The sequence below is a fragment of the Lissotriton vulgaris genome, chromosome 4_1 (assembly GCF_964263255.1).
Source record: "Lissotriton vulgaris chromosome 4_1, aLisVul1.2, whole genome shotgun sequence".
Lineage (NCBI taxonomy): Eukaryota > Metazoa > Chordata > Amphibia > Caudata > Salamandridae > Lissotriton > Lissotriton vulgaris.
In genome coordinates this window covers 649,021,972-649,048,583 of record NC_141691.1, presented here as the reverse complement: position 1 = coordinate 649,048,583, position 26,612 = coordinate 649,021,972, and the positions used below count along the sequence as shown (strand labels likewise).

At 42.5% G+C, this 26,612-nt stretch overlaps 1 protein-coding gene across 1 annotated transcript in view; it reads right to left on the bottom strand.

The window, feature by feature from the left end:
• Positions 1 to 9,657: 9,657 nt before the first annotated feature.
• The window catches only part of IGFBP3 (insulin like growth factor binding protein 3), a 52,971-nt gene continuing 36,016 nt past the window's right edge, over positions 9,658 to 26,612 (bottom strand). The window contains exon 4 of the mRNA XM_086964910.1: positions 9,658 to 10,421. Coding sequence (XP_086821036.1) covers positions 10,296 to 10,421 — 126 coding nt within the window. The 3' untranslated portion in view covers positions 9,658 to 10,295. The remainder of the gene's footprint in view (positions 10,422 to 26,612) is intronic.

Sequence of the window (26,612 nt, the reverse complement as noted above, 5' to 3'; positions counted from 1 at the left end):
GAACAAATGTACTGTTTCTCACATTACGCAGACCAATACTTACATAAATCTGCTCAACCTAGAAATGTTTTTAAATATAACCAATGGGAACATTGTGCTACTCCACCTAAAAGTAGTTCAAAAACGTTTTATGAGAAATTCCAATACTTCTCAGGGTTTAACACAAGTAATGCAGAAACATTTTATTATAAACTGTTGGATAAACCAGGGATGAAAAGAATGCTGACAAATACTAAATTGATATATTCAGAAGCATTTTATGAAAAAATGATGACATTTGGTTTTGATTACTGGAAAAACAACATTGAAACAAAAACCATCTGGGGTACAAAAGATTGGCAGGTACAAGGCCTAGAAGCATTATTTCGAGCCTGCATGATCCCAGAACAAATAATGTTCTTAAATGACACAATTCACCAAACAACCTGTCTATTCCAAAACCAATACCTGATAATGCTACCACAGATATTGAAATAGATGTATCACAAATTTTACATCTAAACAGAACACATCCTGATTGGAAAAAGTGGTTAATCTGGCCCACTGACACGAATAACTGTCAAGATAGATTCCTGAACAAAACACAGGGGTTAAAAATGTCCAGACCAGACCCTAGATACTCCCAGAGACAACATCCAGGGATAGTAACAACATACAGTGTAGGGAAACTGTGCCTTGAATGGCTAGAAACATCCACACTGGCAGAAATTAAGTAACACTTATCTTTACTTAAAGATGGTGCTGACCTGCGTGATTTCATTATGGGACCACGCAAACAGCGTCAAAAACGTTTCATAGCAGCCAGCATATATGCGGCATACAACGAGGCTTGGAAAGAAACTCAAATTGAAACAGCCGAGAAAATACGAGAAATTGATCATATAATTTGAAAAAATCACTTTCTGTTGTGGACTATGGGTTAATGACTCTGTCCTCCAGAATATATTCACTGGACAGTATTGTATCATCTGCCATCGATATAATAGATAAAGACTTGCTAATGTTACAACATGGCCAGTCGCAATTACGTTCTATTGTACAGGTAGGCTGGACGCTGCAAAATCTTTGTTCAGGCTATGTGCCATGGCGTTTAATCAACATAACGTCATTTTTTTCCACTTGAGAGATTACCATTGACAATGTCAGAGAGACCTGTCATTGAATGGATAATACACAGGATTATCACAATTCCGATAACAACTTTCCGATTTAAAAATTGCCTTGAGTATATACCGACTGGCCAGTATGAACGATTGGGTAAAGGGTACATTAAGTCATCATGAAAATTACCATATACACATACTACAGTGACAGCAACAAAAATGTATTTCTTAGTGGTGAAAATTGCAGACATTCACTAAGCGGTATACTTTTGTGCCAGGGTATTAATTTACATGGGGCCTGTGAAGGGACTTCAAACAACCTTTCATGTCACCAGCACGTCACACCTGCAACACAGATAGAGCCTTTCTTTAAGCAACTTTCTAACAGGAGTTACATTCTAATAACGGATCACAGCTGTTGTGGCTTGGTGCCAGGGAAAGCATATCTCGTAAGCGTGACTTCCATGGTCACTTGCTGTATGCAAGCATTGTTTCCAAACGGCCCTGGAGATTCCGAGACGCCGATTTAGCCTCCTTTGAATGTCTCTTCTATACGAATTGATACTTTAAGCAGAATGAAGTCTGTGCTTTTACAGACAACAGTCATCAAAAGAGAAGTATGATCTCCAAGTTGCAAGGACAGCATCCGAGATACATGAACTTTTATCAACAAATTGCCCCGTGCATTTCACAGAAATGCTTAGCCAAATCCTAAATATGTCGGATACCATTGGTATCTCAAACGTATTTAAGACGATTTTTTCGGGACTGTTAACACCATTCAAAGCAATTCTGGGCATTATTCCCAATTTTGTCCATTCAGTCTTTGGCGGCATACCCCTAATTTTGGGACTTGTAGCAGGCATTTTATTTTTGACCCTCCTGCTCCGATATGGCAAGCCAAAACACAGACATGACTCCGGCAAGGATGGAAGAAACGATCCTAGCAGTACGCTACCGGAACCGCATAACTAGAGTCCTTGGATTGGCCCGGCTGAGAGATCTGAACATGACCTGGTTTCTTTCATTCAGACCTATATGGCAGACCTGCATCTTACCTGTGCTTCGATGTATGCTATGCGGAGAAGAATGCGTGTAAGACACCTGTCTTGCACTTTCATCAGCAGTACCAATGGATATCGATACTTTGCTAAGTCCTGTAACGGCTCATGCATCGTGTTGTCCCCAGCGGCTACCAATCCTGATGACGGCATTCATTGAGACTCCTGCACTACGACTAGGTGGCGGCAGTGAAGCGGTAAATGAAAGCAACATTACCCAGGTATGGCCTTCTGTGAGCATTGCTGATCCAAACATCGATGATAGCAATCATTCTCACAACTGCCAGGTTACTGCACTATCGAACCTGGTCGAACTGTCACCTGAATATGTAGACCTATTCTTTAAGAGCCCGTCTGATATGATGTTCTCCCCTGAACAGCAACAATGATTTTTTGGAAAAAACATTCCGGCGCACAGCGTTCCCATGAACTCTGAATTTGGCCTTCAGTTTTGATCAACAAAAACTACTGAAAAGCGTTTGGAACCCTATTCCTCCGTTCACCATGAATATTTTTTTTGAATCAGACAATTTTTCAAAATATTTACCTTTTTCTGGCACAAAAACTTTTGCTTAAAGTTGAACTATTCATAAAGAACAGAGCTTCTATTTTAGTAGACATAGAGGAAAGGGACTTTACCACATCCTCTAGCGCATTTTACAGCAATTGTATTTATATGTGATGAAATAGTCTCGCCCTTCTTTTCTGTATTTAGAGACTTTTCATGTGTAAATTTTCGCAAAATCGTTCAACTGATTACACATGCATTAATTTTTTGAATGATTACTATGATTAAAGACGTACTGTACCTACATTCTCATGTATTTCATATAAACCATTTCAAATGCAATATGTATTTTGGGGTGGGTAGGAATACACGCGCATCCTATTGCTTTCGTTTTTAGTAATTTGATGGACATAAATTTTTTTAGTGGGTGTTGTGTTGTATCTAGGACTCCGATCAATATTGTGACCTCATTTCCCTATACAGCTATAATCAATAGGTATCCCTATAATGGCATAAATGATCAGAGCCATATTTCAGTAACTCTTCTCTGCAGCTCATTAAAGTACATGACACAGCAGAAGCCACTTCCTTAGATTCCTAGATAACACACCGAGTTCTTTCAAAAGATAAAACCCCCAGCAACCTGGGAAAGCCCGCTTGCTTTGTTTTGATTAGTAATAGAACTCTAACGAGCACTGTAAGAACGACCAGTTCTTAGTGACATCTTTATTGACGTCTTATGTCCAAAAACTTACGTCAAACAAGGCACCTTTCAGGTATAAATAATACCAACGTTGCCTTAAGCACACACGATGGTGGTGGTGAATACAGGAGCAGAACAGCTGTCCCTTGCAGAGCCCAGCAGATGCGAGAAGCCCACTGACGCTGACTCTCCTCCTCCTTGACGCGCTGAGAAAGACGCTGTCTTTTCTCCTGCCGAGAAAATCCAGCTCCGGCGTTTCCAGCCTACCCTTGCGGGTAACTGTAATATCGAGTCCTGAGAGGAGATACCAGACCTCCAACATTCTATTCCAGAGGTACGGTGCTGACTAGACCCTTAGAGAGAATTCTTAAAGCAAACCCTTGGCAAAACCAACTTAACTTAAACTGCTACTTACTTACTCCCTCCCAAGTATTAGGCTTAGGTCAGGTACACTGGGGTAGGCGTAGTTATAAGCACCAGTTGAGGACGTTAGCCAAATGTATATATGAATGTATATATTTTACTCATTTTAACTATCATATGGCTAAGAAACCATATCAATGCTTTTACAGTATTATTTCGCAATACTTCTTTTACTGTACGCACTTTTTATAATAACAAGTCTTGCAATTGTGGCAATTCATTTCTCTTGCATGAGAAGAAAGACTGTTCAATAAATAATACCTTTTTATTGAAAACGCCTGTCTCTCTATTCTCTGCATCCAGGTAAAAGTAAAATTTGCACAACTGACTTAGTGAAATAGCTGTCTATTGTTTCACACAACTCTAGAGATTGAGTCTTATTCTGAGGAGCAAAGTTTTCATGTTAATGTGGTTGTTGGAAAACTGAATCCCTTCTTGTCTGAGCCAGGGAAGCTGATCACTTCCTATTCAGTCAAGAAAGTTTCCAGTGACCTCTGAGCTAGCTGGTACAAACCCAATTAAGTCTAACATGGTCAGTAGAGACCTGGAAGACCGCACTTCTACGTCTACACTGCTGTTTATGTTTTTCCAATGCGCAGGGCCTATAGGGAAAATAGGAACTGGACTACACCTTTATCTGTCCCTCCATTAGATGACTTATCAACTTTTCCTGCAGTATGTATTTGTCTGGATCTTTTGGTTTTGGGCAACTGATTGTTCGTCTCACGGGCAGTCCCCACCCTCTCCGTTTGCTTCCTCTTTCCTCCTATCACGAACAATTTGCCAGGCTCCGTCGATGTTATGTTAGGGCTTTCTTCATCATGCTGTAGCCCTCTGGTCTCGCCCTGTGATAAAACAATTACAGTGGGAACAATAGGGACTTGCGGCCTGTCCTTCAAGAAACTTTCTACTGTACCAATATGGGGTTATTATTTGTAGATAATGACTGGTTATCAGGCGGTAGTTCAGATGGTGGAGCCTGGGAAAGTCTGCGTTCATTGCGCTCTATCTCTTTATTATTAGCTCCCACCGCCATTTGGAGGAAGCCGTTGAGAGTGGTATTGGTGGTTTTCTGGGCCGGAGTTGGCTTTCGCTTCCCCATGTTGTATTAAACCAACGCCTTCAAGCAGCTAGCAATCAAAAGCTAGTGCAATGCTGTTACCTTATATGGACCTTAGTGATCTAGATGAGGGATAACACCACAGGACCGCTTGCAAGTAGCCTGTGTTACAGGACCAAGAGAGCAGGCCCAGCCCAGCGTCCAACGGGTCTGATGGGCGCTGACAGGCCCACTCTTGGCCTGGGCGCGCCCATGTGCGTCCCAAGCTGTGGGAGCCCTTGGCCGGGTTTAAAGCACCTCCTGGCGCTGCTTGGTGATGCTGGCGGCTTGGCGCCGTGAGAGGGAAAAGTAGGCTCGACGTTGTGGTCCCCCCTGGACCAAGAATTTAGGCAGCATGTCAGAGCGGGTCCTGTTTTACCCATTGTACATGAGCTGAGTTAAACAGCACACATAAAATTTATGGAATGCTTAAGAATTTGTCTAGGCATAGGATTTTGTACTTGAAAGGTATGCTGCCAGTACAAAACCTATCCCAGACAGAATCACACATCTCTACACCATGGTACAAAAGTTGGCCCAGAGCTACTAGCACTTTTTGCAGGTTTGCATCACAAAAGTGTTGGAAACTTAAACAAAGTGCTGTTTTGGCATTTACTTTCAGCGTAAAAATTGTTTTGCACTGGAAAGAAGCACTAAAGTAAGGAAACAGCGCTATGCATTACTTTGGATCAAGGGGCACATAAAGGGTGGTAGAACTTTCCCCCCAACAATCCACTAGTGCCACTTTGTTTAGACCTTGGCATTTGTCCACTTACCCATAAAGAAAAACTGAGGGGCATATTATCAAGAACGGCGATAAAATGAACGCTGCTTTAGCAGCAGGAAATTGCCGCTAAAACGTCGATAATGGGCTAGATAGTATGCCCTTGTGAATTCCCATATCAGCCCAGGTTAACACCCGAACCTGGGCTGCAATTGAAATTCACAAGGTCATATTATCAAGCCCATTATCGCCGTTTTAGCGGCAGTTTCCTGCCGCTAAAGCAGCGATAATTTTATCGCCGTTCTTGATAAAATGCCCATGAGAGCTTTGATGTACTGGAGGAGGATTTTATCCTCAGTAGATCTATTGTCCCATCAGCTGGGCTTGGAAGAGATCACAAAACGTTCCAGGGCCACCAGAATTTCATGGTTGTGGTACATTAAGAAATCAATTGAGGAGATCGGGTGCAGTGACATGTGGGCTCACCTGGAAACGGCTAGTGGCATTTCCAGGTCTAGGCTCAAGGAGCGGTACTGAAGATACGCAGATGGTGGGTTGCACCAGTACGGGGGGGGCAGATACCCTAACTTCTACCTTTTTGGAATTTAAAGGCATTTATCTCTTGGAAAGTTATTTAGACATAATTGAGCCTTAGGGTGCTAAGACACTCTACATTAAGTCCTGAATCTGGACTTTGCACTTCGATGATCATTTACTGTGAAGTGGTGGCATACCCTCGTTGAACCTGACCTACGTTGCCCAATTTGTCCAGAGGTCAAGGAAACCGTAGATCACACCTTGTATTTTGCCCACAGGTTCATGCACATAGGAGGAAATGGATTCTTCTGTTATGCCATAACTTGGGAAATAGGGACTACACATTTTGCGATTAGGGTATTCAGGGCAGACATAGCTCAATTAATTTTCTTTGTTGTCTTCCAGTTTTGTCTATATATGTGGAGACACAGACAGAAACAATTTGCCACATTGCCACCCTTTATCAAGCACGTAATAATCTTGTTTGTCTGAGTTACCCTCCGCTGTCATTTATGATTTCCTCTTTAGACTATGTAACAGTCGATAACCAGTATAGGAGTTATTAGATGAAATTCACTCATGTATCTTAAAACTAATGTGATGTTCCCCCTATTTATTGCAAGACTCAATTAAGAGTATTACAAATATTTTTATTTTTTCATATGCTATACTTCCCCTATATGCTGCTAACCTTAATTGTGGGGTGTATAAATATTCTAACTATTTTATATCTTTTATGATACGTTTCTAAGTGTTTTAAGCATGATTTTACAGTTTTAAGGTATTGTGTTTGCTTTCATTTGAATTGTGGAAATAAAACTTATTATGATGAGGATGGTGGTATACGGAATTTCCAATACAATCACCAATGGACTTATAAGCAAATGTATCTAATCAAAAAGGTAGACAAGGACTTGAGTGTAAAAAAACAAAGGGACATATTCATCAAGTGTTAAGTTATTTATGCACATGGTGCAATTGCAATGCAACCCTTGAAATGCGATTTATCAAGCCAAGCAAGGCCACCTTGCGAGGCGCTGAGTAGCTTGATAAATCTGGAGTAATGCCTTGCAGCTCAAATCACTGCATTGCGTTAGTCAGCCCCAGGGAGGAGCAGGACACATAATGAGGAAAATGCCTCAGGGGATTGTTTTTGAGTTGTACGGAACCCCTTCCTGCACAAAAGCAATCCAGCTTGCAGCGCAGGCACCCGTACACCATGGTGCAACAGTGTACGAGTGTGCTAGGCAGGACATTGTGTACCAGCAATGGGTAAAGGCAGGAATGCACTGTAACGTAATAAGTTCCGCTAATTTCTGTCCTTTCCCTATAATGAAGCGCAGCAAGGTGAGTTGCTGCATTGTGTTTCTTTTTGACTAAGCCCTTAAGCCTGTACAAGGAAAGTGTAACAAGTCAAAATGTTCTTTTCTTGAATCATTTCTAAATTTGCATATGTGCTGTAATGTATATTAGAAAACTTTTTAACTAAGTCTACGTATAGTAATTTGTACTGTTATGGTGCCCTTCCAGTACAACAACTATAATAGACATCACACACACCCTTACTCTAGGTTGCATGTGGCAAAAATAAGTCAAAAGTGCACCAGTACAGAGGGAGAGAGAAGCAGCGCGATCACTTAATATTGGGCTTTTTTACTCGCTCCTTTTAAAGCTATACAGTACAGCAACTTTGGTTGCTGTGCTGACCAGCATTACTTTTTAGTAAATGTTCTCTTTTGTTTGTGGCACTATGTAGGCTGTTTGTGCATCAGCTCAAAGGCAGTGAGCAGCCACAGGCCACTTTTATTATTGAATGTGGCTCTGCTCTTCTTCCACCGCTTGCACAATGCAGGTACTTTGGTGTCTGCACTGCGGTCCGCTTAAAAATAATGAATTTACCCCCCAAATTACTATATGGCATTTAGTTACTTTTACAGAACATTTTTACAGTCATTTAGAATTGGTTTAGGGAAAGAGAACTGTTTATATGTTCACTCATAAAGGCCTGACTCGGCAAAAAATCGGTTGTAGAATTTTTACAGGGTAGGTTGATTCATTGGGAAAAGCACACGATGGATGACCACTGAGAAGTCCAAAACTGTTGAAAATCCATGACATCTGCTTTTAGAGCCAGTGTATAAAATGTGTAACAACACTTAATCAACAGAGAAAACTATCTTCATTATGCTCAAATAGCAGATTGTTGTGACCATGAGAGGAGCAAATAAACATTACCCAGTGCTCAGAGTAGATTGCATCTTGAGGCACAAGCATTAGGGTCCATATTTATCATTTTTTCACGCAACGCAATGCAAGACACCTTGCTGCTCTGTGTGAAAGGGAGAGGGCAGGAACGTGCAATATCTATCAAGATATGATGCATCTCTGCTCTCTGCCTGCGCTGCCGCACAATTTGCTGCCTAGCGCCAACGCAGGCACTGTTGCACCATGGTGCAAGGGTGTCTATATGACAGACCGGATTGTTTTTGTGCAGGGAGGTGCACCTCCCTGCACAAAAACAATCCTGTGAGGCTTTTTCTTCTTTCTACAACTGCTGCAGAATGTAGAAGGAGGAAAATTTATGAGAATAAAGATATTTCTCTTCGTTACGCCTCCCTTGGGAGAGAGTAGCATTCTGATGCATTCCCAGGTCTAGGAGTATTTTTAAATCTGTGAATGCTTCAGATTCCATGGGTGCATGAGTTAGAACACCCACGATCCACCCATGGAATACCTCCCTGAAGCAGAGTAACACAAGGCAGCTACTTGCGCTGCCTTTCATTGCTCCTGATTCACCAAGCCACACAGGGCCACACAAGGTGGCCTTGCATGGCTTTGTAAATCTCATTATAGGTTTTGCATCGCCCTGTGCCCCCTCGTGTGGCACGAGCGACACAAAACCCTTGATAAATACGGCCCTCATTATCTAAGTGTGTATGTTTGTATATGTGAGTGTGTGAACACAAGTATGTGTGTGCACAGGTGTGCGTGTAGGAGCAAGTACATCTTGCAGAGAAGAATTCAGTTAGTTTAACACCTTCGCTGCGGCGGCTATTCCACCGCAGCGCTAACGGTCGCGGGGGGCGCGCGGCTCACCTGCGCGGGTGACCGAACCGTTCCGTCACGGCCCCGCCCGCTTAATAAAAACACGCAGCGCAGGCACGAAATCAGCGCCGCGCAGATGCGGCGAGAAGGCCTTGACGGAACCGTTCCGTCATGAGCACAGCTCACCCGCGAGCCGTGACGGAACGGTTCCATCAATAGCGTTGAACCGGTTAAATTTAGTCAATGATCACCATATCGAGCAGGGTGCCACTTTCAGACGTGAAAAACGATCTCCCTCCAGTTATCCAGAGAGGTCAGTAGAACCGTTCACAGATTAGAGTGCTGTTAAGAGTACGAAATTGATAGGTCACAATCATAACCGGTTGTTATTTAAGTGCATTGCCTTTACTCACTAGAAAAAGTTAACTAACTCACAGCCAATAAATAAAATGAATACATTTAAATAAAGTTTATTAAAAAACATACTTATATTAAATACAGACTAACAGAATAATCATAATATATTTTACAGAAAAAATAACCATGTCTTTATTTTAGAAACACGTTTTTTTAAAAAAAAGTCTTTGAAATTCTTATAAAACATTTTTACCCGTGAAGATAACTTTCCCGTAAGACCTGTAAAAAAAGCTTAAACTTAAATTCTTATTTTTTTTTTTTTATACTTTACGAGCATAAAATCTAGAAATTCTTTAAAATAAAGACAGCATCTTTTCGGGATCAAATTGGTCACAGGCCGTTCTATTTTTTTTTAAAGTCAGTGGAGACTCCCTGAATCCATTCTGAAGTGCCTTTTTTATCCCTCTCTTTCACGCTCTCTCTCCATAGGGGTCAATAGTGCATATTTACTAGGAAATTCAGAGCTCCTCCCTTTGTGTTCAATAGAAAGCTGGAAGTGTGTCTGTGGCAGGAGGGCCATGTGCAAAGTCTGTAAGGTCCATAATTGTCCCACCATGAGCAAGAGAAAGGACTTGCTGCTCCGCTTCAGCACAGCCCTTGCTTGCTTCCAGTCAGAGGACAGATTTTGATGGGCCAATCTGCCTCACAAAGTCCAAAGGAGAGTGCCTTCCCACATCATTTACTTTCCAAGTTGTAGCAATGAACATCTCCTTTAATCTTGCTGTCATAGCCTCGTAATGGTTGTCCATATTTATCAACACACCAGCAGTTGCCTCTTTTCCGGCCTTTGGATGAACGACACTGTAGACAGAGGATACAAAACAAAATTAGACCACTCAATGTCAGACACAGTAGACATAAACTCATGTTTTGGCATTTTCGTTTTTAACATCTTGGTATTGCCTCAAAGCATGACTTGAGATTATTGATTTGAAAGGGTCTCAAAGCATTATGAAATGTTGACAACAAGGAAAAACAGTGATTTACAAAATATAGATAGAAATTCACCCTTTGCAGTTCTATGCGTATATTTGGGGCCTACCATGGAAATTACAAAGGATTTCAGGCCTCCTACAGGTAATCTGAGACAGTCATAGATTCCCAAGAGTAGAAGGTACTCTTGTGTGTGATTTTTTTTATATGCATAGTTTAAGTATTTGTGCAGTTGTGCCTGGTTAACTACTACCTGATGGGGAGAGGAGTTGGCCTAAGGGCTAGGGCGGTCGACCTCGAATCTGTGGAACTGGGCTCGAGTCTCGGCAATGACGCTGAACATCCTGTGATTCTGTGCAAATCACTTAATCTCCCTGTGCCTAACAAAACAAAAACAAGTGCTGTCATTTCCTAGGTCCATTTTGAAAACCCGTACAAAAGGACACTCGCCTGCGCGAACACTGCTGCACAGTGTATCACGTTAGGCGCAAGACCTAATGAATGTGTCCTCATGAAATGCAACTGGTGCTAAGTAAAGCGCTCTGATTCCCAATTCGGGTCAAGGTCGCGCTATAAATAAACGTGCACTTGCTCTATGAAGCTTTTTTTTTCTCCTCTGGTGTAATGTTATTTTCCCTACGGTGGATACCATTCCTTTACTTTCCCACCCTAACCACTGGTTTTTCCCTCTCATTATAAGAGCTTTTTTCAAGAGAGACAGCATTGCTAGATGTGATGGGTGAGCAGATGCTAGTGTCAGATACGACTGGCAGGGGAATGTTGGATTTGTTCTTCTGCGCCTTGGCTGCTTCTGGTATGGTGGCTCAAGAGTTACTGATCCTCCTTATGAAGGCAGCGTTTGAAGCAAACGATCTGCATGGATTACTTTATGTAATTTTGGAGTAACTGAACCCAAAGCATTAGGTGAGGCTCATCTGTATCAACTCTGTCATATATCACTGCAGCATCCCTTAAGGATCCCCATTGCAGCCTGATCTAATCTAGATAAGTCTGAGATCTTTAACGAATATCGCCCAGAGGCAACGTTTTTCTGTCCACATTATACTGGTGATACTTGCTAAATCTTTGAGTGATGGAAGAGCTACAGAATCAAAATACACTACATGACTTTCTACATTGAGAGAAAACATGCAAAGATGGATGCTAGTTTAAGCTCAATGCAGGATAAAAAGAGGTTATTCTGAACGATTTAACAGCTAAGGTGAATACACTAAAAACAAGATAGAAGTGCTGTTTGACCAAAGTGTGGCTCTGGGTCACATGTGCGAAACCTGAATGCTATACTTAATTAACTCTGTCTTTGGTACATCTAGCTGAGAGTGTGGAAAGAGCTTATCTGTTTCATCTAGCCTGACTAAGAGAAATCATCACCTTGATCTCTAAATAGGGTTAGCCCCCACAGTAATATATCAGTTTGGGTTGTCCAGGGTGCTTAAGGTCATTTCCAGACCACATTTGCGGGGGCCACAGAAAAGACAGGGGCAGTTGCACCAATATGTGGACCTTGGGGTCGTTTGCCACTGATGTACAGTGGTCTGTCCTACTAGAGCTCTGCAAACTGAGTCAAGCAGAAAAATGTTCACACTTATCTCTGACTTGTGAGGACAAACAGTCACAGGCTTCTCAGGGAAGTAATGAGGGGGGCACAATCTCAGAACCCAACTTCCAACACACAGACAGTCTACCACAATGACCAGCCCAATGCTTATCTTTTATGTAAAAGTGAGTTTATTGCTCAAGCAGCAGAACTAAATTCTATATAGTTAAATTCAAAGGACTTACAGCATTGAAAAAACACCCACATTACACTGTGAATTGCTACACCCTTTCTTCCTGGTATCCTTCTGGCATTCTCTTTCCTCCTGCTATGGTTGAGATTCAGTAACTGCAGTCCCCAACATACTATGGGCTTAGGCGGGACTAAGCACAGGTGCAAATGGCTCAAATACTCTCACAGGTCAAATGTGCAACTCAGTTCAATATCTCTTTACTCCACCTGAAAAATGTTTACGGAGTGCTACTGACAAACTCCAAGTATTCTAGGGCCAGATGTAGGTAGCCCTTTACCGATCGGAATCGGCCGAAAATACCGATTTTCGGCCGTTTCCGATCGGTAAAGGGCTATTGAGATGTAGGGGCACATTTTCGGTAATTTTACCGAATCGGTATCATTACCGAATCGGTAAATTTACCGATTCGGTAATATGTACCGAAAATGCAATGTAGGTAGCCAATGTACCTCCTGCACATGGCTTACAGAATCGGTATTTTACCATGGAAAACAAATCAATGGTAAAATACCGATTCCGGTGTGCATGCACATGTGTGCATGCACACCTATGCCATGTGACAGGCAGACCTGCCCTTAGGGCAGGTATGCCTGCCACATGGCACCCACGCCTGTTTAGGGGGTGCCAGGGGGTGTCAAAGTGACACCCCCTGCACCCTTGTGAAATTCGGTATTTACCGATTCGGTAAATACCGAATCGGTAAAGCCTATTGATTCCTATGGGCTTTGAAGCCCATAGGAATCAATAGGCTTTACCGATTCGGTATTTACCGAATCGGTAAATACCGAATTTTACCGATTCGGTAAAAGGGAACATCTGGATTCCCTACATACCAACCCCTCACATTTACCGAATCTTAATTACCGAATCGGTAAAATTCGGTAATTTCGGTAATTAAGATTCGGTAAATGTTACTTACCTACATCTGGCCCCTAGTCTCATGTTCCTGGTGAAAGGCTAAGCCCTGCATTTTAACTGCTGGTTACTTTAATCGTTTAGGCTGTGCAATAGATGCGGTCCAGTCCTGTGCTCAAGGCATTTGCCCTTCTCTGGCAAGGGACAAGCTAGCAGTCTTTCTTGGAATTATTTTTGTAGGGTGATTTGTGAGACAGGCCTGCGTGGCAGCATGTGTGCCATAAAGTAGCAGCCCTCCAAGCAGGCAGCAGACAGGCGTTCTAGTGTTGCAGTTGTGGCCTTGCAGTGGTGTGGTCTCCAGCCAATCAGTGCTTCCTGATTCAGTGGACACACTGTTTTCACTCAAAGCATCAGAAGCACCAGTCTCTTAAGTAATCAACAAATTGCTTAGTGACATGGGATACTTGTTTCTGTACTTTCTTATGTGACTCACACTGAAACTTTGCAGTGACCAAAGGGGGACCTCTCAACAACATAGGTTACTCCTGGCTTCTCTGTGTGGATAAATGAGCTTTCTTTGGGTGCTCTCCACACTGGGAGCAATTTAGCCTTTTCCTCCTGGACAGTCTCCTCCTGCAGGACAAGGCACTCCCATTTCCTCTCAACAGCCAGCCAGGTTTCTAGACACTTTTTTCAGCTTCTCCACTAGAAACTGCAGTCCTCAAGTGATGTTCCCTAACCTCAAATACTCTCCAGAGCACTCTCTTCCTTGGTCATTGAGAACTGGAGACTGGAACAAAGTGGGCTGGTTTAGATGCCACTTTTGTACACGTTTCACCGACAGGTGATATGGATCCACTGTCTATATTTTGATACCAATTTTGGTTAGGAATCCCTAGCAAAGCTTGATTCACTGGTAGTTCCCAAGATTTTACTGATGCAGACTATTGGAGGTCGCGCATAGACCCAATAGATGTATTTTGTATTGAACAACAATGTCCTGAGGAAGGTGCAGAATGTGTAGATCACCGAAACGCCACGTTGACAATTTGTTGGTTAATAAAAACTTTGTTAAAAATCCTTTTTTTTAAATACTGTGAACATTTAAGTTTGTAAAGATGTTTTTATCAGAATGTGTACATTTATTTTAAATTGTATAAACTAACTAGTATTGTACTTATATGTCAACCAAGTATTAATAAATAACATATTTTGAATCTTATGACTGATTTGTGTGCAACTTTGCCCTCGCTTTAACAATTGTTGTCTGACTTAAGTAGTTTTGTAAATTTGGTAACCTACTCAAAGATTATTTTCACATGAATTTGCTTCTCCCACCCCCCAAAAAAAATTGGAAAAGGAAATTTGCTGTTTTTTGTACAATTCGTTCTTCTAAACTCACACACACATTTTCTCAGTGTGTATAACATCTCCACTTTTTGCATTCCTGATTATTCAAAACTATTACACACATTTGCTAACAGTCTTACTTGCTTCTCAGATATGTTGCAAAGGGATTTCCGAATTAACTCAAGAAGAATAACTCTAAACTTTTCTTCCCTTAAGTCCAACTGGCAACCTACTTTTCATTACAGTAAATACCCCAACCCAGCTTTCTTGTAGTTGACAACCAATGTATCTACTCCTCCTGTAATCCCAGCAGTTTGAGATTATAAATCTTTTCTGAAGAATAGTAGTCAAGGCTTTTGGAAGCCAAAATATTAAACCTTGGTCACCATGATATAATTACTTACCTGTTAAAAGTTAATTCCTCAACACTTATCCTGCATAGCTCACAACCTTCCTTTACTGAACACAGGTGTTCCTGGTCTAAATGTAGGTTTACATAGGCAGATTTTTCTATCCTTAAAAGGTATTTTGATATCATGCAATCACATGAACTGTGCTCAGGCTTAGTTAGTATTGTACTTAGCGTGTGAAGTCTTTCAGTGAAAGCCACCTATCAATAGTGGGGACTTTTCTGAAATGTTTCACTGGCGAAGCATTTCAAAGCCTTTGATTGGCTAAAGTCAATGACACTGTCTTTGATTAATATACTAAGATATTCTAGCCCTTTGTACATGTTTATCGGGACTCCTGAGGCAAACTTTCATTTTATTATGAAAGAATGTTGCAGTCTTCTGCAGCTCTGAATGTAAGAAAGCTGGCTCCTGGTCTTTTATTTCCTCCACCATACCTTGAGCATAGCTGCTCAAAACTTGACTGCTTAGGCATCATTCTCATGTTGAACCACATACTTCTAGCCCCCTTCTCTAACTCTATTAGAAATACTCAAGCTATTGACTTCCACTTAAAACATCAACACCTTTTCCTGTTTACTTCCTGCCACTTTCCTGGAGTAACAGTATTTTTTCGCAGTATTTCTTCTAAAATTAGCTATTTACTCATGATGATGGGCAAAATACAATAATTCACAAACTTTCTCATCATCTTGGCCATGTTAAATGTAGTATGTCGCTTCTTTGGAAGTGAAATCAAAGGTTCCCTGTTAGCTGAATAAATTCAGGTGAGGACTAATCAATACATTGTTATTACAATGTATTTAAACAAATGCCAAATGTTAAGAGGAGCACAGGTGTGACCTTTTACATAAGCAACATATTTATTTATATCCTGAAAACGTAGATATCGTGAAGCTACATATCTTCATACTGTTTGGGCAACATGCTATTTTGATTAACCTAGATATTTATTAAGATCCTTATCTACAAAGCTCCTTTGTAGATCAGTATGGTAGACACTCTTGCTCTTCGTGCACTGTAGGTGCAATTAGAAAGGGAAAATTTGATAATTCCTAAATTTAGCCCAAAAAATACTAGGCCATTACAACAGTGTTTGAAATGATAATTTTCAACGGTTTAAATCAAAATAATATTCATTTGATAACTTCCCAACGAAGTCAACGGTGCTCAACATATCTACGTTCCATGCATCAAGCCACCATCAGTGTCAGACAGCAGACATGGATGTTCAGGTGCCTTTGTTATGTCTCGCCTACAGAAAGCATTAGCAAGAACTCATGCCTTTACCCACCACACAACACAAACATACTCTTATATATAGATATTGAAATGGTTTTGGCTACTGTTGTTCTGCTGGATTAAGCATTGTGTCTGCATCCCTCATTATTGGTACCAGCCCATGGCGGTTGAGGGATGTAAACGACCTAAAACGTTATTCACAACATATTAGCTTTAATTCTTTCCTTTCTTTTTTAGGTCGAGTCTAGGCAGCATTCATGCACTGTCTGCAAGACCAGCTGTATTCAATACAAGCTACTTTTTCCTGGCTCCTGCTTGCCATTGGTTCACTGAAGTGTCCCTCTTCTTGGCTGCCTCCTAACTCATCTGCGCAGCCGATACCTCACTTCCGTTTACTATGGCTGAGGACCACCGGCCAAGTACAATTTAATTACGCATGCATTCCTTATCTCTCCTTTAGGGGAACTCTTTTTTTTTATTGTTACTTACCGCCGGTCACAGACTTCTAACGGCACCTGCACCCCAGCGGAATTTCAATCGTTGCTTTTCACCCCTTGCTTTTTATCCATATATTCTAAATGACGCGTTTGCCTGATCAGAGTTCGTTTAGGCAGCTTTTTATCCATATATTCTAAATGACGCTTTTGCCTGATCAGAGTTCGTTTAGGCAGCACCTCCACCTCATTTGCTTCATGCAACGAGTATTAATTCTGTGTACAAGAGTACTTATTTACCACAAGGCATGATAGGAGTAAATAGGTAATATGAGGCATGTCTCACAAGACACGGTTCCCGACTCACAACTCAAATAATTGCACATCCACATTCTACAAACATGGCCAACGGAATAATCACCTCGCCATAAAGAGAGACATTCCAAGTTATTCAGGTGCTTGAGCCATTAACATTTGCCAGCAAATAATTGTGCTACATTTTATACTTTTAAATGAATACATTTGGGACTCCTATCGTATTTGCCGATGATATGTTTTTTTTGGTAAAGTGCAACTGTACTGTTAACCAGTGTCACTCCACATCATTCTCCTACTAAAATGGCCGTTGTGCCGAATCATTCTCTGACTGTCATACAATCTAGTTTTTCCGCGCACATGGGTTTTTTCAATGTGGCTAGTAATGGCAACTTGTGTTTTCCCCTTCTAACACTTTGCTGGCAAGTAGACTCCTGGTTCTTCTTCCGACTCATGCATCAAGCTTTGGTGAAACGCTGTAAGTAATTGTGCCATCTTTCCAAAATTGTTTACACAATTGGGACAGCAGTTCCCTAAGTCTATAAACATGATGTTTCATTCTATAGATGCTTGAGAGCATTAAACCAATTTCACAAAGACTTTGGTAAAGCTAAAACGCTTCATTTTCTTTCTGTGTATGAACACATTGGTATGCTTTAGCTAATGTCCCGCTTCCTCTCTTTCCTGTTGAGAAATATAGGTACTTTATGCATTTGTAATGTGAGTCTACATCAGACACATTCAGTCCTGTAAAGTATCACTTAGTGAGTATTTGAGTAATGGATTTTCATATGTATGCCCGCACTACTGCATGGAAACATATCACACAATTAAGATCTCCTCTGTGACTTGAAGATGCTTGTGTCACTTTGATCCATTGCCACAGCTGAATCAATTTATTTTCAGTCACAATTCTGTTGCTTGCTATTGAGGCAGATTTCAGTCAGGGTCAAGGAGAGGTGGATTGGTATGGTTATGTCACCTGTGCACTCTTGTCACAGGCTGGAGTCTTTCTTCTGCAGTAAGATAAGATACTTTTTCACCACAACCGTCCCGCTGCAGTCTCAATTTTGCACCCAGGGTCACTCTGCCCATACCTAAACATGAACATATGGATACTTATTTTATTGCCCTTTTCCTTGACTTTGTTTCATTTGCAGGGACCAAGAGCACTGCAGTTCCAACACACTGTGCTCACTGCAATTTCTCTTTGTACCTGTCAAGGGCCCATCAGTAAATGGCCCTATCCCACCTGCAAGAATCCAGTAATCTTTACCCATTTTTTTAGTTAAATCATCTCTTGTTATATTCCCGGGTTAGGCCCATGTAGCAAAGCAGCTTATTTCCAACACTGTCCTCACCATAACATTTCAACTGTGACCTTTTGAACATTTGTGCGTGCATGACAATGTTGGATTTGTTTCCCTGAAAATAAACTTGTGTACACATCTAGCTTCGCACAACATTATCACAATGCCCTGAAAAACAGGTACAAGGTGTCTTTTTGCACTGTGTACAAATGTCATCTCTATCTTTATCCACAGGGTGACAGGGCTATCTACATATCCATAACATCACTTATCTATATGCACATCACAAGGCTGCTTTCTATTGTAAAAGATTACCATCCCAATAGATTAGGAGAAGAGGCACTTCCGCTAACACCTAGGGTGCTTGCATGCTGGGAACTCAACATGCAGTGGCTGACATCTTGTGAGGTATGTCCAGTTAGTGACCTAGACGGAGTTCTTCATTCTATCTTGTCAGGTACTGGGATTGAATCAAACCTCGGGGGAATTTTTGGCTCTACACCTACACACACTCTTGGTACACTTAGAGTTGAGTTTGCATCGTAGGAGTACGTTTGATTATTTCTTACTACTATTTCTTCCTACTAGACACCATCTCTCCCGACGTCGCCTTCCTGACAGAAACATGGATGAACGCCTCATCAGCCCCTGACATCACCATTGCCATCCCGGAAGGATACAAGATCATCCGTAAGGATCGCACCGACCAAACAGGAGGAGGCATTGCTATCATCCATAAGAACTCCATCCGCATCTCAACCAGCTCTGACGTCAACCTCGCTAGCGCCGAACACCTTCACTTCCAGATCCACACCGACCCTAAGACCACACTCAGAGGCACCCTCCTATACAGGCCTCCAGGACCCCGTGCAAAATTCAGCGACGTTATCACTGACTTCATCACCCCACACGCTCTCCCCTCCGAGAAATACATCCTACTAGGAGACCTCAACTTTCACTTGGAAAAGAGCAACGACAGCAACACCACCTCCCTTCGGGACAATCTCGCCAACCTCGGACTGAAACAACTTGTCTCTACGCCCACCCACATCGCAGGTCACACACTTTACCCCATCTTTACCTCCAGCAAACATGTCTCCTTCAGTCACACCACTACCCTCCAGTGGACGGACCACAGCTGCGTACACTTTTTCTACAATAAAACCACCACTCGCAACCAACCCCAACCTACTCTACGAAGAAACTGGAACAAAATCACCATCGACCAGATCTCCTCATCGCTTCTTCAAAACCCCCCTGCCCACTCCTCAAACCCCGACCAAGCAGCGATTAACCTCACCCAATGGCTATCCAACAGCGCAGACATCCTAGCACCGCCGAAAAAAACGTCAAATCAAACTTGGCAGCAAAAACGCCTCCTGGTTCAACGATAATCTTAAGAAATCGAAGAAACTCCCTCAACTCCGCCACCTTCCCGGAAAGCTGGAAACACGCCGAACTCAGCGCCCTTCTGAAAAAACCCACAGCGGACCCCACCGAACTCAAAAACTACCGCCCCATCTCGCTCCTTCCATTCCCGGCCAAAGTCATTGAGAAAGCTGTCAATAACCAGCTCGCCGCCTTCCTCGAAAGCAACAAATCCCTCAACTCCTCACAGTCCGGCTTCCGAGCCAAACACAGCACGGAGACCGCCCTCATCGCAGCAACAGACGACATCCGAACTCTACTGGACAATGGAGACACAGTCGCCCTCATCCTCCTAGACCTATCCGCAGCCTTTGACACAGTCTGCCATAGAACTCTTCTACAGCGCCTCAAAAACATCGGAATCCAAGGAAAAGCACTGGAATGGATCACCTCATTCCTCACCAGTAGAACCCAGAGAGTCCGCCTCCCGCCATTCAAGTCCGAGGCCACTGAAGTCATCTGCGGCGTACCCCAAGGTTCCTCACTCAGCCCCACACTCTTCAACGTATACATGAGCCCTCTCGCGACCATCGCTCGCCAACACAACCTCAACATCATCTCCTACGCAGATGACACCCAACTGATCCTATCGCTCACCAAAGACCCCAACACCGCCAAAACCAACCTACATGAAGGTATGAAAGAAGTAGCAGATTGGATGAAGCACAGCCGTCTGAAACTGAACTCAGACAAAACAGAAGTCCTTATCTTAGGCACCTCCCCCTCCGCCTGGGACGACTCTTGGTGGCCAGAGGCCCTTGGAAAAGCACCCATCCCGACGGACCATGCACGGAACCTGGGCGTCATCCTGGACTCCTCACTCTCAATGACCAGACAAGTCAACGCTGTCTCATCATCCTGCTTCAACATTCTTCGCATGCTCAAAAAAACATTGCGCTGGATCCCCACCGAAACCAGAAAAACAGTTACCCATGCACTGGTCACAAGTCGCCTGGACTACGGAAACACCCTATACGCCGGTATCACCGCAAAACTCCAGAAAAAACTCCAACGCATCCAGAACGCATCAGCCAGACTCATACTAGACATCCCGCGCAAAGACCATATCTCCAACCACCTGAAAAACCTCCACTGGCTCCCCGTCAATAAGAGGATTACTTTCCGCCTCCTAACCCACGCTCACAAAGCACTCTACGAACTTGGACCCGAATGCCTCAACAAACGACTTTCCTTCTACACCCCCCCTCGCTAGCTACGATCTTCCAACCAAGCCCTTGCTACCATTCCTCGCATCAATAAAACCACCATGGGCGGCAGATCCTTCTCCTACCTCGCAGCCAAAACCTGGAACTCACTCCCCACTCACCTACGCCTCACTCAGAACCACCTAACATTCAGAAAACAACTTAAAACCTGGATATTCGACAAGTAATTCCCATCCCTTCCTCAAGCGCCTTGAGACCCTCTGGGTATGTAGCGCGCTATATAAATTTCTGACTTGACTTGACTTGACTTAAAACTGCATATGTACACTGTTTTAGCACTAAGGTAGAACTATATCTACTATTTACGCTTTTGGTGTTGTAAGCACGTTTATCTGTTTCTGTCTATTAATCATTGCAGCACACGTATTTTATACAAGAATAACGTTGGTTCAATAAACGTATTGAAAAACGTCCCACTGTGTATTCTCTGTATACTTCTGAGAATAAGTGAGCATTAGTGACTGCGCGAAAGGTTTTGTACTGTTTCCACAATCCCTGACGTGTCAGGGTTGTCATGTTCAGTGGTTGCCAGAAACCATTCGCTCCCTGGTAAGGTTAGGTGGGCTGAAAGTGGCACTGTGAGCTAGCTGATCTATAGGCCAACATATTGTGCAGGAGGTCCGGAATCAGTCTTGGCACCACACCCCTAGTTTATGTTGTCCAAACAAATGTGCAGATCCTACGGATTAGTAAGAACTACACAACACTCTAAAACTACATGCTTGGTGTGTGCCACTTGAATTGCTAATTTATCTCAAACTGCTGCCACCACATAATTACACATATATACTTGTAAATTGGTAAGGAATCAAGATTAAATTAGCACGCACTTCTGAAAGACACTACTTGAAAGTCTGTTACGAGCATTTTAGATGTGGAGCATCAGAGCTCTAGGTACAGCATATGTTCAGTATATTTGATTCCCAAAGAAGAGTGAATAATCAACTGAAAATTCCTTTTCACTCTGTAGTTCCCCAAAGCTGGACTAGGCGGAAAATGGGCTCCGGCGCCAAATTAAAAGTGGCCCCCATTAGCCAATCAGATAACTAAAAAAGTGGCAGAAATTTGCAAATCAGGGCAGTTTAAAACTGGTAAAGACAAGTTATACAGCTATTTTGCAATCTATGGGATGCCCCATACATTTCTACTCGGAGCAGTCAATATTGTGGTGATATCAATAGAAATCAGCAGTAAAAACCGATCCAATAAACCACAAATAAACCACAAACAGGCCCACAAACAGTCAAACAAACAGCGCATACACCTATCTGTCAGACCAGCCCTTCGGGCGCAGCCAAATTGCCCTTTGGGCCAACCCGACCCTGTCTGAGTGCCCTTCAGACAGGCCTGACTCACAAGCATTGAGCGCGGCCATTTGTAAACAGTTGTCAGCCCTGTATACATCTACACTATGTTTCCTTTTCCTGACAAATAAGTTAGTGCCGACTACAGTTTCAGCCAGTTTAGTGGCAAAATCGTGATGTCACAACCGCAGCACTGTACGGCGTTCTCAGAGGACGCCGGCTGAACAAGGGTACCTACTGTGCAAGCCAGCAACCCCTATGCTGGAACGAATGCAGTGTATGCATTCCTGTATATTTAGGCTGTACACAGCGTCATTTAATGCGTGCCGAACCAACATATAACATATCTGACATACACACAGAAATCATTGTGGGAAAGAAATGAAAAGCCTACACTTTGAAAACCAGTATACCATCTGCAGGCACCAATCAAGACAGGGCGAGCAAATGACTCAGTAATATATATGGAAAACGTTCTAGGCTATACTTTGGGTAGAAAAAAAAGTCTATTTCCTGTAGTTGCCCTTGCGAGCGATCGCCCCAGTTATTGTAAACCATAAACACCGCCTTTGCTAACACATGGTCAGTTCTGAGAGCTTGTTTCCTCAGTCGCTTCAGACCACCAAGGATGTGGCTAATAATAGAACTTCGAGTGTATGCTGCAAGCAGAGCAGGAGGAAACACGTGTGGCAAAAAGCGCATAACAACAAATTAGACAGCAATCTAAAGAGCTGGTGGCAAGCAGATGGGTTGGTGGTGGCCCCTCGTATGTCAACTTCGAAAAGGTCGAGATGGGAAGGCACGTTTTTTTTTGCATTTTATTTTATTGCAATTACCTGCAACACTTAAAGAAAACTGGTGTCAGAGGGCCCTCTAAAGTGAGTAGTACCAGAGTACACTGCAACATCAATAATAGACTTTAAGTCTGAAAACCAAAAGTCTGAGTACAATGAAAGTCTGAATAAATACATCTTAAAAAGTGCACTATTGTAAATGTGTTCATTAATGGAGAGGGACGTGAAACAGAATGATTCAGAAAGAGATCCCCATGCCAGACCAAACTAAGAGTGAAAAATGTTTACGTGCACACTTTGCTGGATATGGTTTTCCTCTCCTCTTTTGATTACAGCTTTGTGTGATGTAAAGTGGAAAAGCCACAATGCAAATGATTGTCTTTCCACTGCTTTTGAAGGCAGAAACTAGCTCTTGTGGTGACAAGCGAAGAATGTTCACATTTTCAGACCCATTCATGTGAGGAACCATTTAGGGCATGGTGTGGGGTCCTTCCCTGCCACGAAGGAGTTCTAAAAATGACTAGAACCATCTACCTATTTTAGTCATTCTCTGGTCGAAACGTTTCTGAGTGCACTATTCGGGCTAGTGATGAGTAATTGCTCGTTTTCCCGCTGTGTGAATAACTGGTCAGGAAATTTATCATATCGAATCACTGGGAAAAAATACACATTTATCATCTCCTTCGCTGAAGCACACTGTGTTTGCTCTTTCAACATTGTTCATGTGTGAGCCATTTAATTAGGGACCGAAGTATGTGTTTAATTAGGCATCAAGTGTGGGATTTTTTGGAGACTTTCGTTTTTTGTTTTGTTTTTGCTTCTGTCCCATTTCCTGGCTCTCCTGCCTTTTCTTATTTTGCTCCCTTTCTTGGACTTTACTTTGTCAGCCTATAGCCATGATCCAAATGTTCCAAAGGCTATTTCCTGCTGTTAGGGTTTCAACGATGCACCTTCCTCTAAAGGCCTTTATGCATCCAAATATGGTTTCAGGAATAAGTGTTGCTTGCTGGATAGCTGCTTCTAGGGCGTTGTACAATCTGCTTTAGAGTAAATGGGTAAATAACCATCTTCAGTCTTCTATTTCAGCTTATCAATTGCTGAGGGACAATATGTTCACTGCTCTTTGCAGAGTTGCTGACAAAACTGGGCATTATCTTGATACCTACTATGATGAAAGAGGGTACCGTCACTGAGCAACCAAAAGCAGCCCTAGCAAAAATGTTCAAACCATCCCCTCTCCCTTTATCTATTCACACAATCTCTCTCTTTTCATCCATCCACTGAAGAAAGCCCCGACACTTGTTTTTTTTAACAAATTAAGCACTGACTAAGTTAATGGAAAGGTATCTCGTCTGCATAAAGTTGTGCATGAAAACTAAAGGATTGTTGAAGGGCTACTGTCTCTATTTTAGGAAACATGTTACACATATTTTATTTTAACCCAAAGTCAACCTAATGTGTTACTGTTTGGTACCAAAAATCCCGATCGAAGCAAACGTGTCCTTTATCATACCTTGTATGAATTCAAAGTCTTGCATTTTGCATCTTGCTGATGTATTGACGTGCAGCAAGAAAGAACACTCGAAAAGCTTCCGCTTGTAAAATTATCTGTTTTTATAGAAGTCATTGGATCAGTTGGAGAGCTGACCTATTTGCACTCCCTACTCGTTGTTTAGTAAAGAGTGCAAGCTAGTGCTGGCTATGATTGTACACCCTTTAAATTGTCAAACAAGTGGCCTCAGAGAGAAGCATAACGTGGATGGTTTAGGGCAGGGGTCTTCAAACCGGTCCTGGAGGGCCGGATCCATGCCAGATTTTTAAAATTACTACATGTATCTCAATGGGATATCCCAAAAATCTGGCATGGATCCGCCCTCCAGGACCGGTTTGGAGAGCCCTGGTTTAGGGAAAAGTTGAGATATGCTTAATCATTCACCTACTTGTTGATAGGCATCTCGTGTCGCATTGAAAGAAGAGGGGCCAGATGTATCAAAATGTCACGCAACATGTTGTACCTTACCAGATGTAGAGCTGCTTCACAAGAAAGAGCTGGAATGTGTCAAATCCACTAAGATATGACGCTTTCCTGTCTCTCCCTGCACTGGTGCACTGGGAGCTGGCTAGGTGCTGCGCAAGGGTGCCTGTGTTACAGGCAGGATTGTTTTTGTACAGGAAGGGAAACCTTCCTACACAAAAACAAACCTTTGTGGCCCTATCCTCATGCTGAGTGTGCTGCAGAATACAGGACACAGTTTTTTTCCTTGTTGGGAAAGCATACCATGTTGATGCATTCCTAGGCTGATAAGTCTTTGTATATCTGGGAATGTGCCAAAATCCATTGGTGGCTGCATGAGAATGCCTATGCTGCAACTATGGAACACCTTCTCAATGTAAAGTAGAATAAGCCTAAGTTATGCACTGCCTTGCATTACTCTGGCTTTCCTAAGCCATGCAGAGCAACTCGAGGTGGTTTTACCTCGCTTAGTAAACCTTATTTAAGCCCTTGCACTTCCTTGCTTCACCTTGCATGATGCAGGAGCACTGCAAGGAAGTGTGTAAAATGTATATTGCACCTGCATATTCTTGTAGAGTTCCTGATTAGCCTTCTCATAGTTAACTGAATTTTCCACTTTTTCTATACCTACTCTCTTGTGCGGTTTACTTTTCTACAAAATATTCAGGAATCTCCCAATTTTCAAGCAAATGCGCAACTCAACTTATAATTTCACATATTCTTTCATAGATTTAACAAAAAATAAGTCGAATTGAAAACCTTGCAAATCCCCCTTCACCCAAATCAATCGCTTGAGCAGCTAAAAAATAAAGGATAAAGGGCCATATTATCAAGAAAGGGCGATACATTATCGCTGCTTTTATCGGCAGGAAATTGCTGCTAAAGCGGCCATAATGAGCTTGATAATATGCCCTTGTGAATTCCCATAGCAGCCCAGGTTCCGGTGTTAACCTGGGCTGCTATGGGAATTCACAATGGGCATATTATCAAACCCATTATCCCAATTTAGCTGCAGTTTCCTGCAGATAAAAGCGGCGATAATATATCGCCCTTTCTTGATAATATGGCCCAACGTCTTTCGAAATCACTTCTCCTTTATGTAGCCAAAACATTTTGTACCAATTGTAAATACACGGTCGCCTGGCACCACCAATGTTCTTGCTGCTGAATTTTAAGCTAAATTATGTTGTTGTTCAGAGGCATGTTGCTGCAGGCCTGCATCACATCCAAACCACTGTCCCAGCAGGACATTGAAGAAAGCCAAGTAGGTGGACTGGTAGTGGACAGGAGTGTGTCTATTAGGAACAAAGTGTGCTCAGTATAAAAACTGCATTTCGAAACCCTGCTGGCATTTCAAACAAGTTGGTAGGGATATCTGTGAGCTGGTCGCGTCCTGGATGGGAGTAAGCAAGGGTTAAGAACGAAGGAATTCTGAGCAGTGACACTGTGGAGGATGGAATGCCCTGCACAGGAAGCTGAGGCGGAAGGAATTCTCAAGCAGCTGTCGAGGAATGCTCATGAGAGCGTTGCGTTCCTGGGAGGCTATCTTAGTTGTAATGCTTTAAA